Source organism: Solea senegalensis, linkage group LG5, assembly GCF_019176455.1.
Source record: "Solea senegalensis isolate Sse05_10M linkage group LG5, IFAPA_SoseM_1, whole genome shotgun sequence".
NCBI classification, from domain to species: domain Eukaryota; kingdom Metazoa; phylum Chordata; class Actinopteri; order Pleuronectiformes; family Soleidae; genus Solea; species Solea senegalensis.
Window position 1 is genome coordinate 16349700 of NC_058025.1, and position 12086 is coordinate 16361785.

At 38.4% G+C, this 12086-nt stretch overlaps 1 protein-coding gene across 1 annotated transcript in view; it reads right to left on the reverse strand.

Annotated features, from left to right (window-relative positions):
* The window catches only part of LOC122769291 (protein unc-13 homolog B-like), a 66178-nt gene that overhangs the window by 35168 nt on the left and 18924 nt on the right, over positions 1 to 12086 (reverse strand). The window contains exons 7-14 of the mRNA XM_044025718.1: positions 8738 to 8812; positions 7280 to 7499; positions 6897 to 7124; positions 3645 to 3786; positions 3249 to 3418; positions 2982 to 3097; positions 2468 to 2631; positions 922 to 1072 (exon numbers count right to left, since the gene is read on the reverse strand). Coding sequence (XP_043881653.1) covers positions 922 to 1072; positions 2468 to 2631; positions 2982 to 3097; positions 3249 to 3418; positions 3645 to 3786; positions 6897 to 7124; positions 7280 to 7499; positions 8738 to 8812 — 1266 coding nt within the window. The remainder of the gene's footprint in view (positions 1 to 921; positions 1073 to 2467; positions 2632 to 2981; positions 3098 to 3248; positions 3419 to 3644; positions 3787 to 6896; positions 7125 to 7279; positions 7500 to 8737; positions 8813 to 12086) is intronic.

Consider the following 12086-nt stretch of genomic DNA (forward strand, 5'->3'; position numbering starts at 1 on the left):
GTTGTCGAGTCGCCCATAGTGACAGTAAGTCTGTCTCTATCCCTTGACCATTAAAGTAAGCGCATGCTGCCTGCAGCCACTCGTTTATCACTGGAGAATGAGTGTGACCAGTAGGAGAAATTGACGCTGTTGGCATACATCCCAGGAGTCATTAAGCTCGGCCTCAAGCTGTCATTGTCCCACCCACCTGTGAGCTGAATTTAGGCCAGCGCTAAGTTCAGAGATGTTCTTAAGGTCTGACAGTGATAAAACATTAGCTTTTAATGAGGAAGATGATTAGCAGCAGAACACAACAACATGTACTAACTGCGTACAGGTTCGTTATCAAGGATGCTGATGTCTGGTTGCCTTTATGTAAACTGCTGAAGACTCAATGACCCTGCATGATAGCAGAACCTTTAGAGGTTCATCCATTCATCATCATAATCACTCATGCTATGAAGATCGTTGGGAGAGATGGAGCCAATCTCAGATGATTTTGTGCAATATATACAGATCTACAGGTAATTTGGATTCTCTAATTAGCCTAAAGCCACTCTGTATTTCTTTGTGGGAGGAGTGTAATTGAAGAGCGAGGGAGGATATCAATATAACGTCAACTCGTATTTTATTAATTTTTATAAATTTTTATTAATTTTAATTAATTTTTTATTAAAATTTTTTGTACTTTTCTGGTAACACTGTACAATGAGTCCCTAAAACTACTATTTTGATACATTTGTTTTCAATGTATTGTGTGACCTTTGCCATTGGTTAAATAATATAACTACAATTTTAGATTAGTATGGCGTAGGGATGTGAACAAGTGTTTTCTCTTTATCCGCAGGTTTAAGAAACTCAAATTTATGACATTTAAAGACCTTTTTCAAGGCCACTTTAACATACTGTATAACTGTGTTTATTTTATTGACTCTAACTTACCCCAAAGTTGGAGGCGGCAAATCTGGCTGGAGCAGAGACATTGGTGGAGGCAGTGGGGTGGGCATAGAAGGCATTGATGTTAGCCAGCAGGGTACTCATCACTGCTGGAACCCCTGACAGCATGTACTTGGAGGACAGGCAGGAGAAATGGCTGAGGAGCAACAAAAAGGAGAAGGTTTAGAGATGGGAGAAAAACAGAAGCAGCTGAGCAAGGACAAAGGAAATGAAAAGATGGATATGGAGAGGTGTGGGAGGAGAGTGGGTTGGGATGGGCGGAAACAGGAAAAGTGAGAAAGTTTAAGAAGGAAACAAAGAGGTCAAGAAGAAGGAGGATGACAATGAATGAAGAAAGATCAGGGAGAGGCAGAGGAAATAAATGACAGAGAAGAAAGATAATGCAGGATCGAATGAGTGGAGAGAAAATGGTCAGACAAAACAGACATATGAAAGAGTGAAAGCTTAAAGGAAAATTAACAAAATGTAAAAAAGAAAACGAGGCTACAGACAATATCCTGTCTGGATTTCCTCAATGATCTTTGACATTTCTTAAAGCTACTGTCAATAAATACGTAGCCACATTAAGTTTCATAAGTCTATTCTACTTCTCCTGCTAAAAATAAATCTGTAGGAGTTCACAATAGTCAAACGTGACCATCCAACATTGAAAATGCATGCTCGGCCAGCAGCAATCAAGCTGCCTGACTAATGTGCCAATCACAGCTGCTGCTGTTTCCTTCACCACACAGCTCCAATTAAATTTCCTGGATGTAGTCTGTAGTAAGTAATGCAGGGAACCAGGTCAGCACCATATGTTCATCCTCACTGGAGCAGAATTTTTTTTAAAAAAGTTTAAATTATTTAAAAAATAATTAACATTAGATGACAAGTTGCTATTGCAGGGGAATAATATACTGACAGGCTCCATAAAAACATACACTTTGCCGGAAGTTTGTTATAGTTTAGAAGCCAAATGTAAGTGAACTGAGAAGTGAGAGAAGCGGCAATAGTGCATGCATTTTCATTTGGCTGTGATTGGTTAATTTCATTATTGATTGGCTCATATCCCTATTTCCACAGAGACAGAGTCTGGGCCATTTCTGCCCACAGCTTTAATTTACTCAATGCTTTCTAGTATGATTATGTTATGCGATTGTGTTTCGTCTTCCAGCACACAAAACAAATAAACATACTTTAAGGTCAAATTACAATATTATTAATGCAATTAAACCAGTGTGTGTTCGTGTGCGAGTGCTCACTGAAACTTTCTCTCCACCTGCGTACAAAGATCGAATCTGACAGTTAGGAAATGTCTGAATGAACGGGTCATCTTTCCTCATTAGATGAGATAAACTAATTTGCATTCTTTTTATAGTTCATGAAAACCCCGCCCTCCTCCCATCACTTAAACATACAGACACTGGCCTGTAAATACTTTACACAATCACACTAATATGAAGCATTTCCTGATTGGATTTAGTCACACATGCACACTTCTGACTGATGCAGACTTGAAATTACAGATTCATTCACAGATAAAAACACTCACGTCATGGCCTGGTATATGGACTCGATGCCGTAGCGCATGGCAAATTCATCCACGATTTCCTGCTGCACTTCGTCAAAGTAAACCTTCCACGCGTCGTCTCCCTGAGCCCCTGGGATCTTCACCGCACCGCCTCCTTCTACATCCGTGAAGTAGTGGAACATATTCTGTGAAGACAAAGGGTTCAACATGTCAACATGCACTCAAGCATGGAACCAACAAGGAGTTGAAATTTACAGAAACATCTAATATTGTAAAATGATTATAGCTAAAATCTGTCAGTGAACTAACTGACGGATAATAACAGTAAATTAAATTAATCAATGACTTGTCCTGTGTCCTCTGATGTATTTGGTGTAATATTTTATTTGATTTCATTAATTGATTATGACAAACAGTATGGCCTTCTGCTTCTACAGTCTTGGCCTTGGCTCATTCTCAATTGTCCAGATACTCACTGATGTCTGGAGTTCGACTTTTACTGTGACCGGTGTACTGTGCATTTATTTTTACTAACCTCATGAAGGCATGTGTACTGAACATGGTATGGTGCCACTTTTTCCTCTCCCTCGATTTCCACACTGATCTGAAGACGAATTGCCCCAGACACTGCAGACTTGTCTGTTCTCTTCTCTGCAAGTGAGGACATGTACACACACACATAATGACTTGATACAGCACTGAGAATTCATCTCAAGTTGAACTTTGAATCTAAGATGACAGCTGAAAGACTCCCACTTCTAAGCTCACACACAAACGGGCATCGCTCAAAATGACTACATACCCAGGTTGTACCAGACGTCCATCTCTCCGCTCAGCGTTCGGACCTCGATGATGCTCTGACCCAAGAAGTCGTCAGACTCCCTCTTCAGCCGCTGCTTCACTCGTGACTTGATGTCATCGTCCTCGTCCCAAACGCGCAGCTTGATGCGGTCTGATGAGTTGTGGCACTCGCTATAGTGGCAGGGGAGAGGAGGGTAAGTGATGGAGCAGCATATGTATGTCAGAAGCAAGAAAAAAAGCTTACACGTTACATATATAAAAAAAATACCTTTTAGTAAATTATCTCTAAAACCTTTGATCACAAAACAGAGTGACTGTGACAGAGACACCTTTTTTCTTTGTAACACCTCTGAAAGTTTTAGCCGAACTTACAAGTTTGAGAAGATTAAGCACTTACAAGCTAAACTTCTCCTCCCAAACTGGGTTGAGGTTGCCATAGATGGTCTTTGTTCTCTTCTTGGTTTTGCCAACTTGGATGGTGACATATGGGTCACTGGAGCCTGTCCTGTCCTTGGCCTGAAGACCCTGTGCACTGACGACTGACACAAACACACGTTGTGAGGTGAAAATGACAGAAAATTACATAAGAACAACAAACCAAACACCTACTCTCAAGCATTCTCTGTCTTTGTCTCTCTCTCTCTCTCTCTCTCACACACACACACACACACACACACAGATACACCAAAATAATATGAAATATCACCCACACAGTTATGCAAAACATCACAACACTGCTCCTGACTCACTGGAAGATGTTGACAAGCTCCATTTCTCATCAAAAAAAACAAACAAAAATCTTCTAATTCCATGTTTTACTATTCTAAATAGGGATGAGCAGATCCAATACTCAGTGTTGGCAACAGTCCAATATCGGTCAAAATCACTGGACAATATATGTAAAAGAAAATGAATATTGAGTAAATGCATAAGCACAAGTGACATGTGAGACATAGACACGTGTGTCGCCACCATCATGTGACTGGAATGTAAGTGATGACTGCATACTGTACGTCTGTCACACTGCAGTAAAACTGTCTAGTGGATTTTTATTTGTGTAGAAGTTAAATAAGAAAATGATTATTTATCCTGTGGTGGGTATTTTATTATTTTATTCCCCCTTCATAAACATCCTTCAGACTCATTAATGGTTGATATAACACAATTTTAATATAGATAATACAGATAATGCACTGTGTATAGTTGTATACTCACTACAACGGTATATTGTGTGTCATAAGTTGGGGTGAAGTTTATGTAATGTGATGCTTTATTACACAAATGACATCCCAACAGAAAGATACATGAATTTGAATTAAACAGAAATGAAAATATTATTTATGGGACAATACTTTTTGTTAAACAGTTGGGGTTTTATGTTTTTTTAATGGCTGTGGCTTAGCAGTGCATGCACAGATGTCTTATTAACAGCTTGGTTGCTTAAAAGTGGTAAACAGACTGTATCAGATCAGTATTGGTATCATACACACACAAATTCTACTGAAGCATCGTTAAGACTAAATGTCAACATGTTATTGTTTGTGTTTTTCTCTGTCAAGCTAAAAAGCAACAGAGAATAACAAAGCATTTTCTGTGAGGCAATGAAACAAACACAATCAATTGCTTGACAAAAACAATGATATTAACAGACAGAGATAATATGATATGAAGCGAGTATGGAGACATGTCTTTGAGGTTTGAGGTGAACTGAAGGACAGGTTCATTCCTGCCCATCACGTTGCACCTTAGTGATGAGTGTATCTATATTTGTAGCTGCACACCGTCACCACAGCTAAAGCAGACTGAAGACAAAGAAACTGAGCAACATGTGCACAATGCACGTTATCTGCATCCCGTGGAGAGTTAATGGACTAAAGTTGCAAAGTCACATTTGATGCAAACAAACATTTGCCAACTGTGAGGGCATATACTGCAGCCACAACAGGGTGTGTGTGTGTGTGTGGGTGACACATACAGTAAAGTGAAACCAAGCTGAATTAATATACTTAGTGGAAAAAAATGTGACTTTATCAAGCTGAAATTGCATAGTCATTTACCTTTATTTGATTACAATTTAACTTGGTTATACTTTTTTCTTTTTTATTTCCTTCCTCTATTATTGTAATGGTTGATAAATTGAAGATAAAAATAATGTGATTTTTGGGTGATTAAGGGAGTTTAAATACAAGTTTTTTTTTTATTTAAAATTGAATTTAATACATGCAATTTAGAGATGATTTATTGTTTACGTCTATACCATGTGCTGCCAAACCAAGCTGAAATCCACATTTGATTCTAGTTGTTCCAGTTGCACTGGAAGTTGGAGTCAAACTATGACATGAAAATAAAATATGAAATAATAGTGACTACTCAAATAGTTGCAAATGATAAAGAAGCGAGCTAGAGAGAATAACACCTGTATTATATATCAAATGTATCTGTATTTATTTAACCACAAAGGTCTGATAGATTAAAATCTCTTTTACGTGAGGGTTATCTTCAAGAGAGATATAAGGTCACTGATAGATGAAGATAAAATTAAAGACAAATCTGAAATTAGAAAACTTGTATATTTAGCAAAACATAAAACATGATTTTCTTGATCATGTGCCCATTAGTTACAACTCAACATGTTATAGATAGTTTTGAATGGGATTTAGAGTAGACAACATATTCTCTTATGAGTCAATATATTTTGAAAATAATTCTCAGTAGAGTGCCTCCTGTCAGTCCATCATCAAGTAACTTGACATAGTTAGATTCACATAAAAACCTGATTTTGAGATAAAAGTATGTCTGATTGCATTTCACAAAAAGGGACAAGACTGATTTATGCAAAATGAAAAAGAACAGATGTAAAAGTAAAAATGTATCAGTCATTTCTCCTGTATTTACACTAATGTTCCATAGCAAACTTTTAGGTTGTTAGCTCTATGGCTTCAACCTGAGTCTATACTGTCCCTTTTATGAAAAACATTTTATTAGACATCAAAATGTCCGTGACAATTTGACTGTCATCAGCAGAAAAAGGAAAATAAGCACCTGAGTGTGAATTCATTTCAGCTCAACACCAGCTGAACGCCTGAGCCCGAGCCCATATCTCCTCTTTAATTGCGCTCATCACTGGTGATTGAGGAGACAAGGTGTCACGGCTGCTATGGCAACAATGCTGCCACTATATGGTGTGAGGTGCCTGGTTGCTTTGGTAACAGCAGTTTTCACAGTTGTTGACAGACCATTCTATGGCATGTTCTTGAGGTTTATAGAAAGTTTTGTGCCGATTGCTGTGACCATGTGGTCACAGTAAACATGTCTGGCTTTTCTTTAGCTGTCGGTATTCGTACATTGTTTTCTTATGCTATTAATGATATGTCTTAAAGGACCAGTGTGTGGGATTTTGTGACATTTGGTATCTTCTAAATACCTTTAGCCTCGTGCTCGCCATCCAAATGTTCATGAGAAACTATGGCAGCCTTCAGGTAGTATAAAATATAGTATAAAAAAGTCCTCCATAGAGTCCATTCTAGGCTACTGTACAAACATGGCAGTACATCATAGTGAACTCTGTGGAAGCGCACACACTCGCGCTCAACGTGACAGTTCTTGAGTTCTTAAAGTTAGAAGTAAGTAAGAAATTCTCTGGACATACCATTGATGGTGATCTTGGCTGACCACTTGGAGGTGCCATCCAGGACGTTCTGCTTGATGAACTTCATGTGCTGGGCGTGGATCATCTTGGAGATGTCAAACACCTTCCGGATCTCCTCGAAGATCTCCGGCTTGTTCCTCTCACGGATCTTCATCCTGTCCTTCATGGCCATGATGATGTGCTGCGTTCGGTCTTCAGCACCTGTCTTGGAGCTCTTCTCAGCTGCTCCTGAAGAGCAGCCAGTACAAAAATCGGCAAATTAGTCCCTTATTAAATCACACACCTTTCATTCTGGTGTAACTGTGTCCCCTTGTATTACTTACTGGAATCCTGAAATGCAGGATATTTGAAGAATATTTGGTTAAGATTTTAAGTTTACTCACTCTGGAGGCAGTCAGCATTCAGCAGCTCTTGGCATTTCTCGTGCACTTTGACCCCGCACTCAGCACAGCGCATGCCCTGCCGAGCAATTCCCCACAGCAAACCCTCACACTCATAGCAGTAGGTTGGTGTGGTGGCCGTCCAGACCTCAAAGTTGTGGGGTGTGGTGCAGGAGATGGGGTAGATCAGAGCCTGAAGGGACTTTTTGTACACATGGTTTTTCTGTTGGAGGAAAGACAGATGATGAAAGATCGATGTATGAAGGTCACGCACAGAGTGAAAATGTGTGAGGAATAACAGGAGATGAAAGTGGAGAAACACAAAAGTAGGACACAGAGGTGAACGAAACAAGAACAACCAAGCACAGAGAAAAAGTAGAGAAAAGTTTGATACTGAAATGCACCAAAAAGAAAAGAAAAGACATAAAGAAAAGGCAGAATTATATTAAATATGATAGTTTTATGTGACATTCAGTGTGTGACAGTGCACATTTTAAAATCTACTTAATTAAAAAAGCTTAAACATGTCACGGGATGAGAGAAAACCTACGATAAGCTAATTTTGATATGGTGGAGTTGTAGTTGTGTAAGTCTGTCGTCTCTTATCTCATTTCATTCATTCCTGTTATGACTACTTTTATCACACCCGCTGTGTTTAAAGTGTCTGTGATTTTATCTCTCTCCCATGTGCTTTTACTTCATTATATCACCTCTGATTCATTATCACTTTAAAGCATCCATTTACTTTTTAGTTAATAAGACTTCCACAACAGTTGCTACCAGTGTTATTATCACCAAAAAAAATGTTCTTTTATTTTTAGTAACATTCAATGAAGAACTTAATCTTATATTCTAATATAATGCAATCACCATCACAATTTGACACAGTAGGGTAGGTAACAAAATAAAAAATAAACCATAAGGAAATCACATCCAGTCAGATACATCATGTCTTGCAGTTACTGCCTCTATTAAATCTTGAAGCTAACTCAGCATAATTCTGGCCCTGCACTACATTGGACATGACATATTAAAAAATGGCTGCAGAATAATGGCTATATTTAACAAGAAAAGTGTGACAAGATGAGTGTGTGTGTGTGAGTAAATGTAAATTTGGGTTTGTCTGCACCCAATTAGCTGGAATCGAAGCCTTCCAGCAACGAAAAAGTCACACATTTAGTGTGTGTGTGTGTGTGCGTATGTGTGTAAGTGTGAACTTGTATTTGTTAGCTTTTTATGAACCTTTCTGGGATAAACACTGACCAAACCTTGCTCCAATAGAGGCAGAACCTCATTTCTGAGGAACTGGTTAAGTTTTGCACTAAGATGTGGATCATGGTTAGGTGAAGTTTAAAGTTAGGGATAAAGCTTTGTTTTTAGTGAAGAATCAATGCAGATTCCTTAAATGAATAGCTGTGCAGACCTCTGTGTGTGTGTGTGTGTGTGTGTTTGGCGACTCACAAGCTCTTCATCTTTCAGCGAGGTCCGTGTGGCCAGTGTGTGGGCGAGTCCAGCTTTCCTGGACTGTATCATAGACTGGAGAGCAGAGAGGGGAAAATATTAGAAATGCATCAAAGATCCAAACAGCCACAGAAAAACAAAACAAAACAAAACACAGTGAAAGTATAAAAAAAAAGAAGAAGAAGAGAGAAGGCAATAAAACATCCAGGGACAATCAATGCTCTGTATAACTCTCTCTGTTGTGAGTTTCAACTTTGAAGGTCAAACAAACTTGAACTTGCTGCAACAACACACATAGTTACGTTGTTTTTCTCTTTGAAAACACATCACACACAGTTGGCTGATTCCCTCCTTGAGGACATAAAACACTCACTTTTCATTGTGAGGATTCTCTTGTCTTATTGTATTTTAATAAGGGGTGCTCCTTTGTTGATCCAAGATGTGGATACAACTGTAGAATTTATAGTATCATAAACTCTTCTACACTTGACTTAGTAGCAAATTTGGGTTAATGAATGCAATTAAGAGAGATAAAGCACTAAATCATTGTAGAGAAGATTGATTAGTCACATCTTTTTCTCTTCAACACGATGAAGCAACATTGTAGTAGAATTCAGTTAAGTTTAACCAAAAAGAAAACTGATAAACGTCTAGTCTGCCTGTGTCTAAAAGTAATGAAATCCAAACTTCCCAATTCTAGCAATGTATTATACCTTCCGTCAATCATGCTTCAGCACATCCCATAGAGTAGCCCATTTCTGCTTGTACAATCTTTTCTGTGTACAGATTTTTATAAAAGTGTTCATGGGTTTTAAATTTGCGGATACACAGATGTTGTTATTAGAAATGGCCAAGCAATCCTGATCCTCGGGGACCCACTCCCCTGCATGTTTTAGATGTTGCCCCGCTCCAGCACACCTGATTCATAATGGTCAGCTCGTTATCAAGCTCTGCAATTAATTAATTAATTATCCATTCTTTTGAATCAGGTGCAAAACATGTGCTAAAGCTACATTAGTTAAGCATCATATTAGTGTTATAATGGGATTAAGAAACTCATTTTCATCACATGGGAAATTTGAACACAACATGCTTGGCATTCAGATGGTTCAAGACTTGAGAACACTGTTGCTAGGCAAAGGCAACGTCAGCTGGTGTGCAGGTAAAGTTGACACAAGACAACAAATGAAAAGACATAAAAGGTCTGTTGTGTTTTTCTAAGACTTCTAATTCTGAACTGTTCACAAATTTAAAATGAAACTTTAAAAATTAATGTAATCCTGGGTTTTTCTAGGATTACCTGGGTGCGGAAGAAAAACACACATGGAGAGAGTGAGAACCTTCCTTATAACTGAAAACAGTATAGTTTATATTTCCCATCTCTACACTTGTGTAGTGGGATCTCACCTCCTCACCATTTTACTTCATATCACTTCATCACAACACTGCGCCCAATAAAATAGTTCCTGAGAAGACCATCAATAAAAAATGTCAACATTTTGACTTAGCCGACAAAGATGAATGAACAAAATAAATCTTGCAAAAATAAATCTCATCTTACATTAACTTCATTGGGTCAAAATATTTGGATATTTTAAACAGCCTTTCATCAATGTCAAATGTCATCCGACAGCAGCATTTTAAGTTTATATTAAACAGATTATCTATCTATTTTTTTTCTTTTTTTGCTGCATTAATCACCTCAGTTGCTCTTAATTTACAGATACTGCATTCTAATGAAATGCAGCAATCAGACATTTGCAGTGTATCCAATGCAGTTTGCTGCATACTGCTACTGAGCCAGGTTTCTGTCACAGACAAAGAATTCCATCTTACAGGACAAGATAAAATCATTCAGAATAAAAGTTTCTTTGGATAATTACATAGCATTGATCAGGGGCCATTTTGAAAGGCAACAGGCCTATTATTTGAGGCGGAGGCTGCAGGACTGAGAATAAAGAGGACAGATTCTAAAGCCTAGTGTTCATTCACAGCCTCCGATATGCTTGAAATGTTAAAATGAGCAGCAATCAAGCAGTCACGGGTCCCTTACTGTCTGATGCCAACAAAATGTAACCTTTGCAATTATTAATTTCAACTAAGATTTATGTTTATGTCCATTCTCATTAGGCAAACTGGTCTCACAAAAAATATGTTCCCACACAGCGTTTGGTTCCACCTTAATTGTCAAAAGATTTGTCGTGAATTACTACAGTGTGAATGTTTGCGGTTTGATAGAATTATGATGAGTACTTTTTGCACACGCACCAATTAGTGATAGTGATTTTTGTCCTCTGCATTTAACCCATCCCACTGCAGGAGCATTGGGCAACACTTATCTGTGCCCAGGAAGCAAAATGGGGGATTGGGTGCCTTGCTCAGGGGCACCCCCAGCTATTGGTTGCCCGTAATGCACAGTCACATAATATTTTGGCTCCGAAAACACATTAGCCATATTTAGCCTAACTGAGAATGCAAATTTGTCATGTCATTTTTAGGAAACAAGATTGGATTACTTGGATTAGATTGAAGACTGAACTACACCTTAATTCAATAAAAAGCACATCCTGTGATTTTGAAGTGGATACACTTTTAGCAGTGTCTCTCGAGGGTATATTGTATTTAATATAAAAAATATTTCAATTTGAGCTCTGGACAGTCTGAACACTGGTCGTCTCATCCTTTCAATGTAATAGCTACATGAAAACACCCTTTTACTTCTCAAGAGAAGAAATCAACATGCAGTTGAAGCTGGGATAGGCTTTTGCAAAGCTGGGAGCCATGCATCAGTAAGTTCTGAAGTTTCCATGTGTGGCAGCAGGGCATGTTGAGTCATGTGAAAATGTCCAAAATGTACTTTTACAGGAGCAGGGGAAAAATGCAAATGCAAACAAATGATACGAAGCACAGAAATAGCCAGCTTTCATAAAAACAACAAACATCTTCACACGTTTTTTCTAGTGAGTGATTCAAATGTTATCTATAGAAATGTCTGTTCATCTGTATCTTGTTTGCAAAAATGGGAGCATTTTCACCCAGACTTGTGCTGTTGAAAGTGACATTTACTGTGGGAGATGTGCTCAAATCAGAGGAGAAACTCAGGCTCAGATGACAGAGTTCAGCCAGTGGAATTGCGTCTCAGCCCCTCTCAAGTACTTCAAAGTAGATGAGAGACTAAAGAGAGTAAAAAAAAACGCTTGCTGTACTATTCATCAGCATTTGTTTGTAGAGGCAGGTGTGGTTGACATAATCACAACAACACGAGTCTGTTAATTAAAGGACTCTTGCTAAAACATCAATCACCGATAAAGCCTCTCGTTAAGCATCAATTCGCCAAGGAGAAAGAGAA